The 23,596-nt window shown below is 38.8% G+C and overlaps 1 protein-coding gene and 1 long non-coding RNA gene across 3 annotated transcripts in view; one reads left to right on the top strand and one right to left on the bottom strand.

Moving 5' to 3' along the window:
• lars2 (leucyl-tRNA synthetase 2, mitochondrial) overlaps window positions 1-23,596 on the top strand; it is a 68,439-nt gene that overhangs the window by 22,320 nt on the left and 22,523 nt on the right. For both annotated transcript variants that reach the window (XM_062957640.1, XM_062957641.1), the window contains exons 8-14: window positions 4,668-4,775; window positions 6,670-6,829; window positions 7,760-7,864; window positions 10,525-10,640; window positions 11,781-12,064; window positions 17,577-17,675; window positions 19,543-19,680. In XM_062957640.1, coding sequence (XP_062813710.1) covers window positions 4,668-4,775; window positions 6,670-6,829; window positions 7,760-7,864; window positions 10,525-10,640; window positions 11,781-12,064; window positions 17,577-17,675; window positions 19,543-19,680 — 1,010 coding nt within the window. The remainder of the gene's footprint in view (window positions 1-4,667; window positions 4,776-6,669; window positions 6,830-7,759; window positions 7,865-10,524; window positions 10,641-11,780; window positions 12,065-17,576; window positions 17,676-19,542; window positions 19,681-23,596) is intronic.
• On the bottom strand, window positions 12,061-19,588 carry LOC134292506 (uncharacterized). Its single transcript, XR_009999745.1, has 3 exons — window positions 19,481-19,588; window positions 17,419-17,473; window positions 12,061-13,038 (listed from the first exon to the last, which is right to left on the bottom strand). It is a non-coding gene; the product is annotated as an uncharacterized LOC134292506 (long non-coding RNA).

Here is a 23,596-nt window from a genome sequence, read left to right as displayed (position 1 = left end):
TGGGTTAAACCCTTGTGCCGGCTGAAGTGCTGACCTGAAGGTTGGGTTGCTGACCTGAAGGTTGACAGTTCGAATCTGCAAGACAGGGTGAGCTCCTGTCTGTTAGCTCTAGCTTGCAGGGACATGAGAGAAGCCTCCCAGCAGGATGGTAACACATCTGGGCATCCCTTGGGCAACGTTTCTGTAGATGGCCAATTCTCTCACACCAGAAGCGACTTGCAGTATGTCCTCAAGTCGCTTCTGACGCAATAAAAAAAATTAAACAGGAAATAACACTTTCAAACTAGAACATAATTTTTTTTCAAATTTTGTTACATAGTGTAATTAAATCCACAAAAAGTCAAAACTGCAAATGAGAGGCAACAGTATAGTACAAGTTACGATATTCAACTGTATTGCATTCCCTTCTGCTTATGTTTTACACAGTATTATGTACTGTTTTATAAACACTTTTTGATTTCCTCTTTGTAGTCATCTGTCTTCCATCTATCCATCTGTGTGCCCTTCCTCCAGTTCTTTGTTGCAGTTTTGCTTGATAAGAAACTAGTTTATTATGTCTGACAGTTTTTTCTCTTTCATTATACTTCTATTATTTAAATTATCTATATAGGTTCTCTTGCTGCGTAAACCTTAAATACAATTTGAGATGTTCATTTCTGGATGCTAATCCTTTCTCTTTGCAACATCTCACATCTGTTTTCAATCTAGGTCAGCACTTTGTTAGGTGCTTCTAGCTTCATAATTCCCTCATATCTCTGTTTCTTAGCAACTGGTGCTATTGACTGCTATCTCCAAATGATCTCAGATTTTCCTTATCTGTTGCTAGATTCTCTTCTCCGCCATGTGTTTTCTTTTTGTTGTTGCTCTACTGACTTCTCCCTATTTATTATAAATATATCTCGCTGATCAGACTAATCAACTCTTTGTGTTGACTAAAGGTGGGCAGCTTGTAGCCTTTTATCTGTTTTTGTGACCTCTTCTAGACTCCTTCCACCTTTTGAAGGAACAAAAAAGAGAATTGTCATTCCTGGGGAGTCTCCAATCATGACAATTGTCTTATCAAATAAGGGAGGCAAGCTTTTAAAAAACAGTATTGAAATATAACATAGTTACTTTTGGTTGGGGAGAGATGGGGGAAAACTGTATTTTAGAAGGAGGTGTCAGTGCATGGCACGTCCTAGAAAGGGCAAAATTGATCTCCAGATTCACAGAGATTGATCTGCCCTGCTGCAAATGAAGGTTTGTAGCTCTATGCTTGATACTGTTGCATCATCTTACAGATGATGATGATGATGATGATGATAACAACAACAACAACAACAGTAACTTTATTTTTGTACCCCACCTCCATCTCCCCAAGGGGACTCGGAGCGACTTACATGAGGACGAGCCTGGTCAACATCATAGAATATAATCACATTAAAATACATACACAGTATCATAAAATGGAATAAGACAACAATTATAAACAACATAGCAGGTGTGATAGAATAAAAACAATCTCAAACCCACCACCAATGGACCTGTAATAAAGTCCATTTCTAGGCATGGATGGGCAGGCAGGTGGGCAGAACTCATTTTGAAAATAGGGCTAATGGATAAAGTGCATAAGTCTGATGAGTAGGGGTGAGCAATGTAAGATGGGGGATAATATCTTTGGGTAGAGGACAACAGTAAAGTGAGAGTACAGATTTCAAGTCCTAATTGGAGCCAGGTTATTTAGGGGATTGATTCAAAATTGCTGCTTTCATCAGTGGTCACATATACTGTATACTAGTTCTGGCTTTAGAGTTCTTATGTTCTTGGTGTCACCTTCCTAACAGATCTTTCTGGGTTGCATCCTATTGACTTTCTTAGATAAATAGCCTTCTTTGAGTGTTAAATTGCTTCCTTGCTGTCCTGCTTTAAGACTGGGACTTAAGACTGGAACTGCAGCCAGTTTTCTCCTGTATCTAATCTGAAGTTGCTTTCAGTTGAGAAAAGAAACTGGAACTCATTTTACTTCAGAGAACACTTGAGAGGTTTTTTAAATATTGTCTTGAAAGTTTAGGTGATGAATGAATGGTGGTTAAATTTTAGCCATGCTGGTCTGGCAAGCAGTATATTTTATCAGTCATTTGGGTTGTGTAAAATAAGACCCTTGTGGCAAGAGGTAGCTGAAATGAGACTGGAGTCCCTGAAGGCATGGATTCATTCCTTTTCTCCTCTGGATTTGTTTTGCTAGGTCAGCTTCAAGATCAGGTATCTGTTACCTCTTTGGAATTCACTGTGATAGCTAGCACAGCAAGAGACTTGTTTGTACTGTACTTAGCTGTGTCTACTATTGATTTTTTTCTCTCTCCCACCTAGTTAGGTGGCTTCTGTATGACAGCTGGCTTCATGAAGAAGCACACTTTGTCCCAGTGCTATCTTTTCTCATGATTGTCCCCAGCACTACTGAGTTCCTGAAGATATTTATTTTTCCCAACAGTGCACTCAACAGTATGCACTGCCTCTTGGCTAAAATCACATTTTGATGTTGTGCAGACAAGTGTTTTGTATATAAGTTTCATTATTTCATGACTCACAACTGTCAGCTGATGGAGTGGGTATATAGAGAAGTCAGACCTTGGAATGGTACTATTTTAGAGTATAATTCCCAACATCTCCCATTGTCAAGGCTAGCAGAGAGATTCTCAGACCTGTAGTTAAAACTGTAACTTTTCCAAGCTCTGATATGAGTTTGACTTAGCAAGCCTTATAAATGCCACTTGATTTATTTATTAGAATATTTTATATGGTATTGCAGTTTATCTGTTGTGACATAACCTAAGCGGATTAACAAGCATCTGTTAATTGAAATCATACTGTTTTGTATTTTTCCATATATCAAACATATGCATATTTGTAAATGTGCATATGCATATTAAAGAATTTGACAGCTGTGGTATATCTATTTTTTCTGATTTGAGTTTGGAATTGCAGTTACTAGACATTAAATTTTTACTAAAGCAGTATCATCTCTTCCCTCTCTTAATGTTTAGGGGGAAGAGGAACAAACAAACATCTGCCAGTTTATAAACTGGCTTGTTTGCATCCTATTAATATTTTAGGGTATCATTTTAATGCATTCCTTTTTCTTTAATGAAAGATTTCCTAGTTTCTGAGTTCTGTGCTCAGATGTTCTAGTTTTTTTTAAAGTCACATTTTCATAAGAAATTCCAGAAGTTGTTATGGTTTCTTCCGCCTCTTGATGATGCAGATTGCTTTGACAGCCACCTTTTTGAATACAAATAATTTCCTTTGCTCTCATGGTACATTATGTGAGTAATGCTTAGTGTTTATTTGCTCATAAAGTTTGCCAAATTACATTTTAACCTTTAGTTACATCCTTATTTCCCTTTTGGATTCATTTCCTTGTCTTAAATATTGGCTCTGGTTATTTAATGCAAATTTTATTTAGTAATTTGTGTGCATTTCTTGTGAGTTTTTTTTCTTTTTATTTCTGTAAATTAGATTTCTTGCTCAATTTCCTTCCTGTGTCTGGTCTGCTATTGGACTCAGTCAGGAGCTAACATAGTACTATCATTTAAAGGAAGCAAATAGTGGCAAAGTATACATGCATCATCCTTTGCCAACATACACATGCATACACCATTTTGCCTGTAATTTAGGATAGCAATCCATGTATAAGAGGTGCACTTGTAATACACAGATAATTATGTTACAATGAATATGTTAGTCTATATGGCGCTATAGAGCCAACATGATGTAGTGGTTTGTGTGTTAAGAGATCTCGGTTCAAATTCCTGCTCAGTCATGGAAACCACTAAGTGACTTTCAACAAATCACATTCTCTCAGCTTCAGCAGAAGGCAAAGTCAAATTGCCTCTGAACAAATTTTGCCACAAAAACTAGGGTTGCCATAAGTCAGAAAGGACATGAAGGCACACAACAACAACAGTGATGCCATAAGACTTATGTAGTTTTCACTTCAATAGACTTGCTTCTTCTGTTAATACTGTTATTATTTATTTATATAAATATTACTCTATAATATATTTTATATAGTGTTTTATTGCACTGCCATTTTACAGAATAAGAAAGGAGGACAAATGTAATTAGGAACTGAAATCCAAGGTATGAATGAGTTATGGAATGGAGGCAGAAAATAATAGTTTTATTTAAATTATATTTATGATCTTTAATTCATTATAAGTTGTGCCAGGATTTCCTCAACCTCTAATGTCGCACACAAGTTATAAAATGGAAGGAAGAGGGCTCCTTACAGGTTGCATGGGGGGGGGGGGGGGTAGCCAGAGTTGTCTGCTCATTGAGTAACCCCAGTGCCCTTTCACATTAATATATAAACTCTACGATCAGTTTTTCCCAGCTTGGCAGCCCCTAGATGTATGGCTCACAGTGGTTATACATGGTGAGCATTTTGATCCACAATGTATCTGGAGAGTTGCCTTACGCCATCGCCTCCATGCATCTATGTAATCAGAAGAATTTGGATTATCTCTAAATGAAAAGAAACCAAACGGAGGGAGATGAGAATTTCTGAGTTAGAAAGAAGTGTTCCTTATTTGTGGAGGGTATATTTGAGAAGTGACTACAGAGCCAGATTTGTACAAATGTGTTGCATCTATATTTGGATTCTATAATTTCTTCTGTTGTGATTGCAGTCCATGCTTGATGGTTTGTCAGATCTCCCTAAGTGGTATGGAATAAAAGAAATGCAAGCCAATTGGCTAGGAGACTGCACTGGATGCTACTTTGAGTTTATTTTGAAGGTGAGTGCAATCACTGAAAATTGCAGTGACATTTCTCATAATCAGAGGTGTTAAAATATAACTTCAGATATTAGAAACAAACATCTGGTCTAGGTAAAATGGGAAACCCTCTGAATAGAATACTTTGAATCAATGAAATGCCATTTTAATTACTGCTGACTTGAACTCAGTGGTCCAATTCCCTCATCATGGTTGAAAGATCAGGCATGCCAATAGGTGACATGTTCTTCACTAGTGTCCATCTTTTGCCCAAATTCATACCTCTTAGTCATAGTTTGAACTAACTATTATGTGGTATTGCATATTACAAACCTTAATTAGGTATAAACTACCGTTAGTAATAACTAGAATTTGTTTATTTTTACTTAACTGTGGTTAGTCAGTGTATTTATGGATATACTGCAAGGGTAACCTGGTCGACCATAAAGCAAAACCCAGAATCTCCTAAGTACCTTTCTCAAGCCAGCCAGAAGGATCCGAATTCATCACACTAGCTTTCAACACCCATTGGCATCTAAATTAAACAAAGATGGTTTCTACATCCTATCAGTGAGAAAATGTGATGTTTTTAGAATCCAGATATACATCTTGCTTGCTTGAGATTTTATAAAAAGAAGTTTTACTCAGATGTTCCGACCTGGCCAACGCACTTTCACCCCCACCCCAAAAAGCTGTGAAATAACTGTGAAAAAAGCAGTAAAAGAAAGCAGTAACATTTGCTTCCACAATCTCCATTAAGTTACTTGTGAACTACTGCTTCATGATTAGTTCAGAAAACGATAGTGAAGGGGGAAGTTGGGCATGAAAGGGAACAGAAGGGTTTGTGGTACAGTGGCGCCTGGATATGAGAATTTTATATAATGCCCTTTGTAAACTTTATACATTATTTTTGAACCTTTTTTACAATATGGGCCCTTTACATGTATGTACAAAATAAAAGACAAAAGGACAATTCCTAATGCCAGTGTCCAACAACTTCTTGTCCTCTGATTTGAATATAATATCTATAACCAAGGTTATATAGAAAATCATTTTCTCTGTAAACATTTTGACTGTGGCTGTAGCTATAAGCTCACTGTTTAGCATAGTTGGGCTGATTTCTGCATAAACATGGATAGATCTGCACCGTAATAGTTATTATAGTTTGGTTGTAGTGCTAACCCATAGTAATGTCAGAGGTAGCCATAATTTTAGAATAAGGCAGAATCCCTAACAAATCAGTATTTGCTTAACTTAGCGTTCTGTTGCTCACCTCTTATTAAAGACTATAGCAATACCAAACCTTTTGCATCTTTGCAAAGAGGTTTGCTAAAATTGGGTGGGGAACATGAATGCATCACTAGTGGAGATAATGATACTCTTGAGTAAAACAACAGCCCTAAAATGTCTTACCCTTACTTCAAACAACTGTGCTGTCACTGTGATTGTTCGTTCAATAAGACATACCTGGTAAGCAATGTACAAGCCATAAGGCAGTAACAGGAGTCTTTGAAAGGCAAAGGGATGGGTAGATGGTTGCAGAAAAAGATATTCAAGGAAAATAAGTTGGCAGTGGCAGTTCAGGAAGCTTGAAATCACTGGTAAGTCAAGTGCAGCCCTTAGGCCAAGACACTGTTGTAAATCTAGGCAACTATAGATCAATAGGTCTTGAAAACCTTTTTTTACTATAGCTCCAAGAACCTCCCAGCCAGCTTGGCCACAGACCATGCTAGCTCCCAAATTGAGCATTTTGATTGAACTGAACCATTGTATTCTCAGATGCAGAATATGGCCTTCAGGAAGTAATATGTTGGCGGATTTTATAAACAGCTAGAATATTTAAGATTCACTGCAAGTGGAAATGGCCTATGCTGTTCTGAAGAAAATTGCAGTAATTTTTTCTGTCTGTGGTCAGGTTAATAACAAATCAACAGGAGAGAAAATAGCAGCCTTTGCATATGTACCTGAAGCCATTTATGGTATGTCTTATTTACATATCTTACCTGACCACAGACTGTTACATGGAAATAGCAGTCTAAAGGAAGCCTTCCAGAAGGATTTGATACCAGGCAAAGGTAATTTCCCCAGTTATGCTTTATTTCTATTATTATTTCTGTTTTATGTTTATGTCTATATCTGATATTTTATAGTTTTTATTATTTTAATTCACAGATATCTTATTTTGAGATATGTGATGTATTTTTGCATTTATGTAAGGCATTGAATTTTGCCATCTACTATGTTGTAAACCGCTTTGAGTCCCCGAAGGAGTGAGAAAAGCAGTGTAGAAATGTAACAAATAAATAAAGTAGTTTCTGATTTTCTAAGGCAGAGTTTTGTTTGTCAGGCCTAACAAGTTTCAGCAAAATGAGTAATTAGAATGTGTTGCTTTCAAATATGAATAGAGTATACCTATTATGAGGCTTGAAATCTGTTAGAGCTGATGGGTAAAGTCAGAGGTTGGATAAAGGTGGGACTGTAGAAAAATTCAGAACTTCTATAGAAAAATAAGAAAAATAATGGAAGAAGAGGGTGATACATTTCTAAGGACTGTTTAAAATGTCATTTAAGAAATAGTTACCTTTGGAACAATGTATACTGAAATAAGTTATGTATGGCAAAAATAGTTAATTGTTATGATGTATCAAAAAGAAATAAAAAAACAAAGAAAACCTTTAAAAAAGGTGAAAAGGTACAACGGGAATGAGCAGATAGGAGATGTCCTTTTCACTAAGTTTGTCTGTACAGACAATTTGCCTAGATGGTTAGAACATCAATCCTTACAGTATAAAGTGAAATAATCATTAGTCCCTAATCCCTGAACAATGCTAAAAAAGCAAACTATTGTATGGTACAAGCACCATATCCATGGGGGATATGTTTCAACACACACAAACACATGGATACCTGAAACCATGAATAACAGCAAGCCCTTTATTTTGACTAAACTTGGGCCAGTAGCATACTATAGTTTTTGCATTATCCTTCTATTCTTTTTTTTCTAGAGTCTCTTACTTCAGTGACAGCTATGAACCTGCTTACCAATCAGGAGATCCCTGTAGTCATATCAGCAAAATCAGAGTTTGAAGGCTACCTTGATGCTAAAATAGGTGAGTATAAAAGACTGACTGCGTTTTTTATGTTCCTCATTGAAATTGCTTCCAGTCAAAATTGCTAAAGTGGTCATCTCTATATTCTAATAGTGACATGGAAAGATAATGGATGTTGCCATCATAGACTTTGCCAGATTCAACAGGTATCTCTCTCGGTGTAGTGAAAATAACATAGCTGTGGCTTCTCTGGCTCCTTTTCTCCCTAATCTGGTGGTTCTCAACCTGGGGTCCCCAGATGTTTTTGGCCTTCAATTCCCAGAAATACTAACAACTGGTAAACTGGCTGGGATTTATGGGAGTTGTAGGTCCAAAACATATGAGGACTCCAGATTGAGAACCACTGCCCTAATCCAACCTTTATCTCCAACCTGGTGTCATTGCTAAGGATTACAGCTGTGCTGCACTGAAGGCAGAGGGTGTGGAGAACAAGGTTAGGAAGATATGACAATGTAAGAAGAATCTTGCTGAATAATATCAATGGCATGGCCAATCTCGCAGCCCATTCATACAATGGCCAGCCACACTGCTAGAGAAAGTCCACAAGCAAGACATGAATATGGTTCCCAAGCAACCAATATGATCTTTCTGATTTGTTGTTGTTTCCGGGATTTTCTAGGACTGAGAGTGTGTGACTCAGCTATAATGGAAGTCGTGACAAACAATAATTAGTAGTCTTAACCACTTGAATTTGACCATTCCCCTTCTAAAACTATCCAAATTGGCAGCTTTTATGTCATCTACCAGGATATCACACAATATGACAATATGCTGTGTGATTAAGTTCTTCCTTTTCCTGATGCTTCCATCATTCAGTGTAGCGTTGTCCTTAGAAAAAAGGCAAGTAAGGTATTCAGCATTTAAGGACACAAATATATAAAATTTTACATGACCGAGCAAAAGTAGGGAGAATGTGGATGGCTCTGGATTAGGTGAAAGAAAGAAAGGCATCCCCTTATTCACTTTTCCTGCACCATGCATAATTTCATACATACCTATCATTACTTGCTGTATACCTTGCCTGCTTTTTTCTAAACACAGTGCTTAGAAACATTTCTCTATGTAACCTTTCTCTATAGGAGAGTTGTTCAGCTGCTTAATCATTTTGATTGCCCCTTTCTGCATCTTTTCCAGCTCTGTATTATCTTGAAGCAGGAAAATGGTGGTTATTTCCATCACATCAGGAGATTTAAAGCTATGTTAATGTTTGGGGATTCAAATCTGTCAATCCTAGGTATACAGATAGTTTTTAAGATTTGATACAAAGTTATGTTATGCAGTCCCAAATTTGTGTTGTACTTGGAGTACAAAGACCAAACTGATGCAATTATTGTAAGCTTGAATGTTAATTTATTTTTAGGTGAAGCAAAATGTTCCATTAATGCTTCTCCAGTTTAAACTATACCTGTTAAAGAGTGAATATCACTTGTTTCATTTATTATTATGTTTTTTCCAGCTAATAGCTTAAAGAAATAAACACACATTCAAGGTCTTTATTTGAAATATCTATTAAATCAAAATCAATATAGGCAGTCCCCGACTTTCAAACATCTGCCTTACAAACGACTTACATTTACAAATGGGAGTGAGACAACATCAGTATATCAGTATCATAAGTATTGATAACCATCTAATTTCTCTCTGTCCCAAACCAAGACAATATGTCACCAAAAGGGTAGTATCCATCCATATATAAACACATGGCTGCCTCCTGTAACCACGATTTTGGAATGCTGCAGGGTTTGTAAAAATATCAAAAGTTTACCCAAGAAAGTGTCCTAAACAACCTTTTCTAAAAGCCCAAGCAAACATGAGTATATTCACTGACCAGAAAACACTGACTTATTTTGCAGGGAATAAACTGGAAAACCACAAGAACGAGACAGCATAATGGAATATTCTGGATGTAGCCGTCTCGCTACAGTTCTGAATAGGAGCACTCCCCACTGACATAATTGGTTTCAGATTCCACTTATTTATCATAATTTTGATTGGGACAGAGTTTGCTCTTATTGTCTGAAACAGTTGACATGCCTCTCTCATCCAGTTGCTTGAATAGAATTTCAAAAACAAGTTTGCCATTTAGGGCAGGAACAGCTGTTTTAGATGGACGCATCTTAACTTCCACCCACACATGCACACCCCACACACACTCTCTTGTTAGTCTTTGGTTTAATAGAATTGGATATAACTGGAGTCTTAACATCTAGTAGAAAACCTTCAAATTAATAGTTTGAGCCTGATGTCACAGTAGTAATTTAATCTGCTCAGGTATTGTCAGTAGAAAAATCAGGTTGAGAAAAAAATAACCCTGGCTTCTCAGAATATGACGCAAAAATGACAAGGCCAAGTTAATCTGTAAATGCATAAAGAATTTAATCTGCAAAGGGCTACAATTAGATAGAAGATAAAGTGTTTTAGTTTTATAGGAGTGGAAACATTTTTTATTTTAAGACTCTTTTTGTGTGCTGAAAGGAATAAACAAAATATGGGTTAAATAAATTGAAAGTATTCATGAAGAGAATGCAGTTACTATTGACAGCTAAGTTCTGAATAGAAAGTCTGCTGGAATGAGCTTCAATTTTTAAATTATACAGAGTTATGTATTCTGTTTCTAAAAAACTGTTTAAGAAATACTTTCCTTTATTTTCCCTCTCCAGGAATCCCTTGCACTGAAGCAGATGATGCTAAAGTTGCTAGGAGTTTGGGCCTGTCATTTGAAGAAGTTATTGAAACTCTGTCAGATGGCTCACAGAGACTGATCCACTCTGGAGAGGTTGGTGCATTGCTGTGAGTTTCTGCTTTTATGACCCCTGCTCCTTAACAGTGCCTAGGAAGACTCCAGAGGATATCAGTATAAAGGAGATGCTTCAACAGATGAAGGAAAGTCTAATGGAAACTGAGTCAGAATTATTATTGTTCATTACATTAATTTTTCACCATGTTCTTTGGCTGCTAAAGCAGCTTACATGTGGTTGATTTGGATAATAAAATCCAGTGTGGTGTAGTTCTCCGAGTGCTGTGTAAGGACTTTGGGAGACTAGCATTTGAATTTCTCCTCAGACATAGAAACCTACTACATAACTTTGGGAAAGTCATACTTTCTCAGGCCAAGGTCCACCTGCACTGGCCAATTAATACAGTTCGAAGCTAGCTTCAAACTGTGTCAGAAAAAAACCCCTCACAAAAACACGTGAAAGAAAGCCCTTAATGCACATTACTGCTCTGCGGTTTCTGTAATTATCCAGGCTTCAAAATTAGTTACAGGGGCCCTTCCACACAGCCTTATATCCCAGAATATCAAGGCAGAAAATCCCACATTATCTGAGTGTGGACTCAGATTCAAAGCAGACCCAGTTCAAAGCAGATATTGTGGGATTTTCTGCCTTGATATTCTGGGATATAGGGCTGTGTGGAAGGGCCCTAAGTCACTTTCCTCACTACTGGTTTGAAATTGTATTAAATGTGGATGTGCCCTAAGAGGAAGTCAATGACAAATTTTCTTCTGAATCAGTATTGTCAAGTAAACCCTAAGACAGGGTCACAACAAATCAAAATTCACTTGAAGGTGCATTATAAAAACAGCAACCACAAAAAATACTATATTGTTAAACCAGAGGTAGCATGGACTACAATTTTCTACCAGCAATTTATTTTACCTCTTTGTTGCTTTGATTTATGTTTATGGCTTGTGTGAATGGAGGGGCCTAGTTTCTGTTTTTGGAACCAGCAGGCAAAGAAAAAAAGACAGTCATGGCATTTCACCTCACTGACTTTTTCTCTTACACATGAATAGTTGTATTTTGTACAAGTGGATGAAGAATATTTCCCATAGGTAGGGACATGACTTGGACTACTCCAATAGCTTAATTAGTGCAGTGTACTTACTATGCTCTTAATCTTTTCTTTTTACCAGTTCACAGGTATGAGTAGACAACAAGCGTTAAATGCAATCACTGAGCAAGCCAAAAATAAAGGAGTAGGAGGATACCTAACAAGTAATAAATTAAAAGATTGGCTGATCTCCCGACAACGTTATTGGGGAACACCTATTCCAGTTATTCATTGCCAGTCCTGTGGTCCTGTGCCTGTGCCGTATGAGGATTTACCTGTACAGTTGCCCAATATTGCATCCTTTACAGGCAAGGGTGGCTCACCATTAGCTTCAATTTCAGATTGGGTCAACTGCTGTTGTCCAAAGTGAGTACATTGTGTTATATATTGGTTAAAAAATCTAATTTGGAATGTATCATTTTAACTATTTGAAATAGCTTTTCATGCCTTTCAGACTTAGAACTTTTTAAAATTCTGTTCATTATTGTATTGTGTATAATGTCTGAATATGCTGTTTGGGGTGAGGGGAAAGAAGATTCAAGTTATGAAACTTATCTTCAGGCCATAATTTGTGAATAATTGTGTTTTTTTGAGCCCTTGCTTTAGACAGTGGCTAGTGTTTAAGACAGAAGACAGAAAATACTACCCACAATCAAAGCAGTTTCTTCTAGTGTACCAGATTATTTTCTAACAAGAAAAAAATACCCAAAATTTATGACTTTGTTTTTGGTTTTGCCACTCCTGAGCTCAGCTAGTATGGTAGGATATAGGGGCTTTCTGGAGGGTTAAAGTCCATTTTCTTTCTCTCTCAGTTCAAGATTATATCACAATCCTAAGCACAATTTAAAATCTGTAGACCTCTTTTATTCTTCTGTCGCTCACCAAAGAAACAAGGGATTCTTGTTCCCTTTCTTACAGTACTTGTATGAGTCTAGAATTAGGGCTGCTGTAATTTTTAAAGATTTCACATAGTAAACATGGTTTATGATTTATTTTGCTGCAGATCAGGCATCAGTAAGTTATTGTTCTGTAGACCAGAAGATTATCTCTACATTGGAAAATTACAATGTGCAAAGTCACTTGGAGACAGGTGCTTTTCAGCATAAATCTGAGCTCTATGTTGTTTATGGCAGGCAACTCTTTGAATCAGAAAGGGATTTTTTTCTGGCCAAATTTAAGGCTTCTGCTGTTTGCTCAGTTAACAGACTAATTCAGATTGAGAGAACTACCTATTCAGTGAGGAAAGTGGAGCTGTTCTCTTTGTAGCATCTATGGCTGTGGGCATGGTACGCGGGAAGTATTGGAATGTATCCTTGTCCTAGGGAGACTTTTTCTTCATCCTGCAAATAATGGAACATTGCTCTCAGCAGAGCTGGCATGGTGATTTCTATATCATTAGGCTGCTTTGCTGGAACTGTAAGTGATCTCAAGCCATTCTCGCAGTTGCAGTAAAACTCCCACTTTTCTCTGAACATTCAAGCACAAATGAAATGATTGCATCTTGGCATGAGGTGTATCAGCACTGTGGCTTAGGAGACTCCCAGTTTCATTTTCTTGTTGTTGTTCCCAAAGGCATTTGAGGTAAAAAAAAGAACTCAAATACTAGCAAATTTCAACACAAACAATTCCTTGCACTGTATGCCTTTATTTTTAATATGATTAAAATTTACCAGAGCAAAGGATTGTCACTGATACCAGTATTGTCTGAGAATAGTAGGACTTAATGGGGCTCAGAATTGCTCTCAATGCCATATTTGTACCCTGAGATATTTTAAGGTAATAACAGTTATTCTCAATATCATTGGGGAGCCCATAAAGAGTGGGCTGCTGTCATCAAGAGTTAGAATCATAAAAGTTGAAAAAGACCACAAGAGCCATCTAGTCCAATCTCCTGCCATGCAGGAAAATACAATCAAAGCAGTCCTGACATATTGGTTGCCCAGTCTGTTCTCGTATTCTCAGTTATTTTTAGCATATCTGACTTAATGGTAAAACTAAGTCTTGACTGTCTTGAAACTATTCTAATTCAGAACATACATATGTCATTGCACGATAGGATCCCTATTCCTATTCATTCCATTGACTATAGAAAGCCAGTTGGAGGCATTTATTCAGGGCCGGCCCCACCATAGAGGCCACGTGAGGCGGCCGCCTCGGGCGCAGGTCCCCGGGGGGCGCCGTCAGGGACCATGGGCTCGCTCGCCGGTGAACAGGAAGGCCTGTTCGGCAACGAGCGAGCTCCACATGGCCGCTGCCGGCTGGGCAAGGCCAGCCAGGCCAGGGCGCACTGGGCAGGAGGCGGGGCACCGTCAGGGCGGTGCCCTGCCTCCCGCCCAGTGCGCCCTGGCCTGGCTGGCCTTGTGGCCTGGCTGACCTTGCCCAGCCGGCAGCCGGCCGGGCAAGCCTTGTGGCCTGGCTGGCCTTGCCCAGCCGGCAGCCGGCCAGGGAACGCCTGCCAGGCCAGGGCGGGAGGCGGGGCACTGTCAGGGCGGTGCCCCGCCTCCCGCCCAGCGTGCCCTGGCCCCGTCTCTCACGCAGCGTGGGAGGCGGGGTCAGGGCGAGTAGCACGGGAGGCGGGGCCAGGGTTGGCCCCGCCTCCCGCGCTACTCACCCTCGCCCATCTGGCCTTTTCCAGCTGGCCAGACTGCAGCGGAGGTCCCTCCAGGCCGTGATGTTTCAGCGATCGCAGCCTGGAGAGACCTCTGCTGCAGTCTGGCCAGCTGAAAAAGGACAGACGGGCGAGGGTGAGTAGCGCGGGAGGCGGGGCCAGGGCACGGGAGGCGGGACCCGCCGGCGCCACGGGAGGCGTGGCTATGTGCCTCCCATGGCACATGGCCATGCCTCCTGCAGCGCCGGCGGGGGGGGGGGGCACTTTTCCCCACCCCCGCTTAATATTTTAAATTATCTCCGCCTGGCCCTGCATTTATTCTAATATATCTTATATTCTATCTACCACTCTATATGTTTTTGAAAACTATTAGATTTTTTAAAAATTACAGGCATAGAGATTAAATTTGTGGTTTCATTCCTGTCTCTGTGGAGCAAAACCACATAGCAGATTTTAATACAGTAGACTCAGTTAACCACAATCCAAGCAACCCAAACTCTCAAGCAACCAGCAAAACAAAAAAAAAACAAAAAATGTACAAGTAATACTACATCCACATTTCAGTGTTTTTATAAGACAGTAAAACTGTGTTCCATTAAGTTAAGTTTGTCTTTTATTTGTTTTAATTTATTTTAATTACTATATTTCAATATTCATAGAATCATAGAGTTGGAAGAGACCTCATGGATATCCAGTCCAGCCCCCTGCCAAGAAGCATTCAAAGCACCCCCTTCAGATGGCCATCTAGCCTCTGCTTAAAAGCCTCCAAAGAAGAATCCTCCACCAGGCAGAGAGTTCCACTGCTGAACAGGTTTCACAGTGAGGAAGTTATTTCTAATGTTCAGGTGGAATCTCCTTTCCTGTAGTTGGAAGCCATTGTTCCGCATCCTAATCCACAAGGCAGCAGAAAACAAGCTTGCTCCCTCTTCCCTATGATTTCCCCTCACATATTTGTACATGGCTATCATGTCTCCACTCAGCCTTCTCTTCTGCAGGCTAAACATGCCCAGCTCTTTAAGCCGGTCCTCATAGGGCTTGTTCCCCAGACCCTTGATCATATTAATATCAAGTCAATACAGAGGTTATAGTATGGTATAGCAACCAGAAACTACATCTATCTGGCATCTAACAATTCCCATGGGTGCCGGTTAACTGAGTGCTATCTATCTATATGAAAGTTTGTGTGTGTTTTAAAACAAGAGTAAACATTTCTATTTTCAGCTCCTCTTCTAATCCTGAATTATGTAACTCAGTTTTGTGTTGTTCTTCATCTTGGAAAGAAGTCACGAGTGGAGTGCCGCAGGGTTCCGTCCTGGGCCCGGTTCTGTTCAACAACTTTATTAACGACTTAGATGAAGGGTTAGAAGGCATGATCATCAAGTTTGCAGACGACACCAAACTGGGAGGGATAGCTAACACTCCAGAAGACAGGAGCAAAATTCAAAACGATCTTGACAGATTAGAGAGATGGGCCGAAACTAACAAAGTGAAGTTTAACAGGGACAAAAGCAAGATACTCCACTTAGGCAGAAAAAATGAAATGCAGAATGGGGGACGCCAGGCTCGACAGCAGTATGTGTGAAAAAGATCTTGGAGTCCTTATGTACAACAAGTTAAACATGAGCCTACGATGTGATGCGGCGGCGAAAAAAGCTAATGGGATTTTGGCCTGCATAAATAGGGGTATAGTGTCTAGATCCAGGGAAGTCCTGCTCCCCCTCTATTCTGCCTTGGTCAGCCACACCTAGAATACTGTGTCCAATTCTGGGCACCGCAGTTGAAGGGAGATGTTGACAAGCTGGAAAGCGTCCAGAGGAGGGCGACTAAAATGATTAAGGGTTTGGAGAACAAGCCCTATGAGGAGCAGCTTAAAGAGCTGGGCACATTTAGCCTGCAGAAGAGAAGGCTCAGAGGAGACATGATAGCCATGTACAAATATGTGAGGAGAAGTCATAGGGAGGAGGGAGCAAGCTTGTTTGCTCCTGCCCTGCAGACTAGGACGCAGAACAATGGCTTCAAACTACAGGAAAGGAGATTCCACCTGAACATTAGGAAGAACTTCCTCACTGTGAGAGCTGTTCAGCAGTGAAACTCTCTGCCCCGGAGTGTGGTAGAGGCTCCTTCTTTGAAGGCTTTTAAGTAGAGGCTGGATGGCCATCTGACGGGGGTGCTTTGAATGAGATTTTCCTGCTTCTTGCAGGGGGTTGGACTGGATGGCCTGTGAGGTCTCTTCCAACTCTACGATTCTACGATTCTGTGATTCTACCATTCATATAGAATTCTTTGAGAAACTACAACTAGTCCATATTCATTTGAGATTTCAGAAGGGGGTTATAAGGTCAAAAGATTGTCAAGAATAAAAGTATATAGTTAAAGAGCTAAACTTGTAACTGTGTAACTACCAAAAATCAGAACCTGGACTGTAGAACTTAATTTTTCACATTGATTTTATTGGGACCTATACGTGATATTTTATAACTCTACATGCACGATTATAATCCTGATACAGTGAAGCCAAATCTTAAGTAACATGATACATTTTGACTTTGATGGCTCACTGATAAGTTTCAGAGATCTGGTTGGCAGCAGTCTTTTGTTTCTATATCAATTTTCCAACAAACAGTACACATTGCCATTCTTTTGAGTTTTTGGCAGCTGCATTGGAATACTGATAAAAGGAGGAAAGGATTGTGGCTCCTAGAAAATTTTGAGGTTTGGCAATAGAAGGTCTGAAAATCATTGAATCCACACTGAAAAAGTAGTGGTAATGACAGTGCTTATAATGTCTTTTCTCCATTTGTGGCCCAATTGTAGGAAGTTTAGGAAGGAAAATAACAGAGGGCTGGTTTTAAACAGTAATTACAACAGAAATTCTTGAGTGGCTCTTTTTTATGACCCTGTATTGTCAATTGACTTGAAAAGTACAGACTTGTGGATTTCGCCTCTGCCAAGACCTGTGAAGCCTCATTTTCACATGCTTGGTTAGAAGCCATATTTGTGAAATAAGTAAGAATCCAAGATTTGTTTTAGACACATTGGCTCTAATGTAGTCTCCAGGGAACAATAGTAGAAAATCATATAAACAAACCTCACAACCTCTGAGGATGCCTACCATAGATGTAGGTGAAACGCCAGGAGAGAATGCTTCTGGAACATGACCATACAGCCTGGAAAACACACAACAACCCATATAAACAAAATTTCTACCCTAATAGCGTCTATCTCAGTGGAACCCTGATTATAATAATAATGATATTTTTTGTTCTTCAGATGCAAGAAACCTTCAAGGAGAGAAACAGATACCATGGATACATTTGTTGATTCAGCTTGGTATTATTTAAGATATACTGATCCCCATAACACTGAGAGGTAAGTAGTTTCAAAGTCCTGTTTTCTGTCAGTCAGCTTTACCTGTAATCCTATTAGCTGGTCCTGTCCTGCATTGCCTGGATTGGAAGAAAAGACTAGAATACTCCTTTTGTCTCTAGCTTACACAGAACACAATGGAATGAGGATTCCTGGAAGGGAAACTTCTGTGATTTTGTCATTTTTGTCCTTTCCTCACACACAATAGAATAAAGGGCTGGCTTTTTAAAAATATGTCATTTAGTGCAGCTTCTGATGTCATCATACAAATCTGTTCATAACCTTAGAAGGCATGTTATAGCTTGTCAAAACCTCCCAGGACCTGAAAAGCTTTCTAATCAATTCCCTTCCCAACCTTCATCTTGCAATTTTTGGTCAAGGGCAAAAATTATGGATTTTTTATGACCTGTAAATAGGTCAGGGGTAATTTCAGGGAGAAGGGAAAGCACCAATACCTCTTTTAGGGATCAGTCACTCTTGGCTGCCACCAGACATTTTAAAAAGCCAGAAGTGCTGCCACAATGGAGAAACTATCCTGCCTTCTCTTGGAAGTTAAGCAGGGTCCAGACATGCACATATACATTTTTTAAAGATCTGAGCACATGTTCACATGCGTCATTTGAAATTGGTTTATACCAGAATCACAGTTGTCAAGTGTACGCTGTGAAGAATAAATAACTAAAAACAGAAACATAGCTAAGGTAAGAAATGTGGCATTATAATGAATAATAGCAGAATGCTCTGCCTACTTACTCAAAAGCAAAGTCTTGCAGTATTTGATGAGAATTGATCCAAAACAAGTGGATTTAAACATGCCATTGTAATTTGAATTGATTTCTGCTGAGCCAAAACCATTTATATGCCAGAGGTGACTTACAATTAAGAGTTAAATAGGCTGATATGCAGTCAAATTTGGTATACCATTTTTTAAAAAAAATAGTCATAGTCTGGAATAATATCAGCATCATTATTACATTTAATCATATAATGTATGAAAGTGGTTTTCTGCCTCCTGTTTTCAAACTCTGCCTCTGTTGGTTTGCATGAAAGATATGCAAAAACTGTTCTTGAGCTATGTGTATTTGTGGCTCTCTGTCTGCAAGAACTTGTTAACTGCATCTTGCTGACCGTTTAATCCTTGGAGAAAGGCTTCTTGTTGGTATTTTGACAAGAATTCTAACTAGGAATGAGGAAAAAATTAATGTTATTTAGCAACAAATCCACTAGTATTACACAAATACTACACTGTTTGCATTAGCAGCTCAAAAGCCAAACAAAATTTACTGTTACATTTGCACTTGTTTACTTATATTTACTGCTACACTTTTTTGAAATAAACTTGAGGTTATTTAAGATTGTTGTTTATATTGATCTGTTTCAACTCTAAACATAGGTATTGGCTTGCTTTTCCTGTTGCTATACTTTAAAAATGAAAGTTTTTTTTTCATTCTAAGTGGAATGGTTACCTTGGAATAGCTTTGTAGTTTTTAGACAATAAATGCATTTCTATTTGATTTTTCTATCACCCTTCTCCTCTGCCAGTACAGTATATTCCTTGCCTTTATGTGTTCCTGTGCAACCTTCAAATAACTGTCTAATGTTCTTGATTTTTGTGAACACAGACAATGGAAAGATTGGATTTTGTGGTCCAACAGTTCAGATTTCATTAGCCATTGAACATTTGGAATAGATTTTGTTCTAATGTCATAACACCAGGTTGCTCCCTAATGCTAACATTTAATTGTAAGCCTCCTCTGTCGGTTTGCCAGTCCTCTTCAGTATATATTCAGTCTAAATGCAATACTTACTTCTCATCTTTCTTGATCATATTTTCATCTGTGGGTGATTTTTCCTGGTTTTGTGCTAACAGAGCATTTGACAAAGACTTGGCAGATCATTGGATGCCTGTGGATCTGTACATTGGAGGAAAGGAACATGCAGTGATGCATTTGTACTACGCCAGGTTCATTAATCATTTTTGCCATGATCAGAAGATGACTAAGCATAGGTAAGTGGGACAACCATAATAGCCAAAGTGAGCCCTGAAATAACAGACATTCTGCTCCAAATACAACAAAAGCTTCATAAAGAAAGCAGGTTATCAAATATACTTTGTATAGTCTTAGGCTGTGTGAACACTGGGCATGATAATGTAGGGATGAATTAGTCCCAACCTATTCTGCTACAGTTTTAGAGTCATGAAGTGTGTTGCAAAAAGAATAATGGATTTCTGATCTCTATTATTTTGGGAAATGTGCTTAAGTTGGTTCACTGAAAATGTATATCAAATATTTTTTTCTTTCTCCCATAGCAACAACACATACCTCTATTTTTCAGTATCATAGTAATCTTTCTAGTCAATATTGACTTGTGTTGTTTCAAAGAGCATATTACTTGTAGCAAGTTGTCAGTAATTTGCTACAAGTAATATGTGCCTTTTGAAACAACACAAATCAAGCTTGACTAGAAACCAGTTACTTTGATAACTTGTTGCATTTTGTTATCAAGTTACTTTGATGACTTAGTATATCTTGAAGTAATGAGCTGGAGTAGTTTAATCTCTTGCCTTTAATGGTCAGGGATATAATCCAGTAACTTTCAGTTACACATAGTAATAAAACTTTTGCGTCTTACTGAATGTTTTCTGCCTCAGTCTGAGAAATGAGAGGTCAAAGAGGAAGGGTCATATGAGTGGCTGCCTTATGCTATCTGTGGAATTTGGAGCCATTAATGAAAAGCAGAAGAACCAACAAGAAGGAAGGAAGGCTTGGATGAGGGGAGTGGGTAGAGAGAGATGTGGAGACGTAAAGGAGGAAACACACTGCAAAAATGAACAGGACTGTTGGGTCCAGTTAGGTGGAAATTTTGAAAGATAACTTTAAAGTTTCTGCCTTCATCAGTTCTCTACCAAGTGAAAGATACTGCTTCAGGCAGCTCCAAAAGAGAAAATCATTGTGAGTGATGGGAGTGGAGGGTGCCTTACTATAGGTTGGCTTCCCCAAACAGCAGCACAGAATGTTCTCTTGAACTGGCAGGATTAGAACAAGCTGTGAAAGAGTTTGGAATAGGAAGGAGTTTTCTCCACATGCCTGAAATCGAACCAGGCATGAGATTTGCAGCAATCATTTGGAGGAGAGCGAACTGAGGAAGGAAGAGGGAGTTACTATTCAGCATCTCTGCCCAGAGCATCTGTATGCAGTCCTTGTGGAATCTGCCTGTTATATAAGGTGGTTGGGGGATAGGAATCCATGTAAGAGAGCCTTTTGAGAATTATGGTGTTCAGCGAGGGAAGATATCAGTATCACAATGGTAACAGCCACAGAAATGTGGTAATGTAGTAAATTACTTTTTGGACTGCACTAACAAGCAATGACCTGTTAGATTATCAGAGCAATGTAACTTAACACTTTCTAAAATGTCACATTCCAAACTGCAGTTTGCATCTAATTTTTTAAAATCATTTATTTTTATAGTTAAGGAATAAAATTTAGTCACCTTCCTATATATACATTCATTAATTATTCATTAACATTGTTCATTGTTACCATAGCCTTTATATCATTCCGACTCTTACCCAAATTCCTCCCCCATGTGTGATGAGTAGTCAGAGCATAACATCCTTCTCTGCCCACCCAGTTGATCTGTCTAACGTGTAATATCACTAGACATCCACACCCAGGAATTACATTGGAAAAAATGTGTCTGAACCACTGGCCCAGTGAAACTCTGTCTGGGAGTTGGCAATGTGATTTAAGCTTAGAGGCATGAGATTTTATCCATTTCAGATTGCTTTACCATTATGCCAAAGTGTAGGAGGCCATTGTTGTCAGGAAGGGAACAAGCAAACCAGATAGTCAGTGGAATACTTGCAAAAACACTATACTCAGAGGCAGCAGTCTGAAAAATATATGGTCTGATGCATCTCCCTCTGTCTGTATACCTCATGAATGAAAAGGGAATTAGGGAAAAGTAAATGGAAGTACAAGTTACATAAACAGATTGAAGAGATTCACAGGGTGAGACTTTCCATCTCCCTGCATTTACATTGTTTGTTTGTTTGTTTGTTTGTTTGTTTGCTTAAAGGATTTTTGCCCTCTTCTTTAGCCTCACATGTTTCCAGAGTAACTGATATACATAGGCTTTTAATCTAAAATACATGGCAGAAAAGGAGAAGAGGAGGGAAAATAAATGAAAACAAACTTAGGGCCCTTCCACGCTGCCCCTATATCCCAAGATGTGATCTCAAATTATCTGCTTGTCTCAGATTATCTGGTAGTGGAGACTCATATAATTCTTTAAAGCAGATAATCTGGGATCAGATCCTGGGATACAGGGCCGTATAGAAAGGTCATCAGACACACAAAATATAATAACAGTTATGAGCTATTACAAATGGAACAATTTAAAGAGAGGAGAAAGCTGATGAAGCTGGTCTTTCAACAGGACTGGTGGAAGGGATGAGCTCACTTTCTATATCCCTCTGCTGTAGATTGGCAAAATATCATGATGGCAGTTCTGAATTGGGAATTGTACCATAGTAGCTTCCATTGCTCTTTGAAACTGATAGTCTATCTTATTTTGCTCTTGGCTGTTCTTCAGTCTCTGCCACAGGGCAGTAATGAAAAGCATTGCTTGAGAGACATACACACCCACCTGACCTTTCTTCAATGGGACTGCTCTAATTGAGATGAGAAGTGGCCTTGAGAAGAACACAGAGAAGTGCATTAGCACAAAATGAGCTGGGTGATGGATGGTGTGACTTGTTTCAAAACATAGCAGAAACTAAAATTGTGCTTCACATTGTAGTGTGGTATAATAAAGGAGCAACATCTAAAGCAAGCTTGTATGTGACAAAGCCATTATGTGACTTAGAGTTTATGGCTCCATCTGTGGCCATGAGAGGGAGCTATTGCTGCAAATCTCTTAATGAATAATTGGCAGTAAAATTTAGAAGAGGGAGAACTGTGGCAGAAAGCTGTGATTTAGAATTGCGTGCTTCCAGACTTTTCTAAGCTCTTGGCTGTTTTCTCTTCTTGTTTCCCAACTCACAACTTCTATTCTTAACAAAGGAGTATTTTTAAAATCCACCATAGATGGTAAAATATTTTGTGTACTTACTAGCATCTGTCTCTGCAAACAGACTAAAACCTCTGCTTATATCAACATGGTAACATATGTGAATGGGGATGAAAGAATAAATATTCTGGAAAAATTAACTTCTATCTATAAACATTCTGATTCCCCATGTAGGTCAAGAACGATTTCAACTAATTTCATTTATTTTAAGTGGCAAGGCATTCCCTTTGTAAACAACAAGAAAAGTTCCTCCATTTATAGTAGCAATTCTAAATACAAGTAATACATAGGATTTTAGTAACATAGCATCAAACAATCAGTGACAGTTAAACAATTAATAATATTCTGAGATGATATCATTTCCTTTTTTCCCTCCCTCCCCAATTTTTCTGCTGAGGCAGAAAATAGCGTCTCAAATCATTTGATTTTGCATTATCATGTGGCAAAAGGTAAAGAGAGCTCTGTGTGGTCATCTGCCACAAAGTAGGGATGTCAAACGAATTCAAGGCATTTCTTGTACAGTGTAGGAGCTGAAGCAGCATGAGAAGGAGCCGTGCTGAGCAATTTCTGTGCCAGAGATGAAAGTTATTTTTTGGACTTCTACTTCCTGAGTGTCTCCATCATCATTGCACACCCTCAAAAGTTATTTGTTTGAAACTCTGTTCTCCTTGTGTAATATACAGGAGGGCCATATGAATGTGTTGGTTAGCATTTGGGGTGGTTCTGTCCACTGAGAGGAAGGTACTGCAAGGAATTTAGAGCTAAGTCAAGATATTTTCTCCTGACGTTTTGCCCACATCTATGGCAAGCATCCACAGAGATTGTGAAGTCTGTTGGAAACTAAGCAA

This window comes from Anolis carolinensis, chromosome 6 (assembly GCF_035594765.1).
Source record: "Anolis carolinensis isolate JA03-04 chromosome 6, rAnoCar3.1.pri, whole genome shotgun sequence".
Classification (NCBI taxonomy): Eukaryota; Metazoa; Chordata; class Lepidosauria; order Squamata; family Dactyloidae; genus Anolis; species Anolis carolinensis.
Note: the sequence above shows the minus strand (reverse complement) of the source record. Positions and strands in the feature narration are given on the sequence as shown.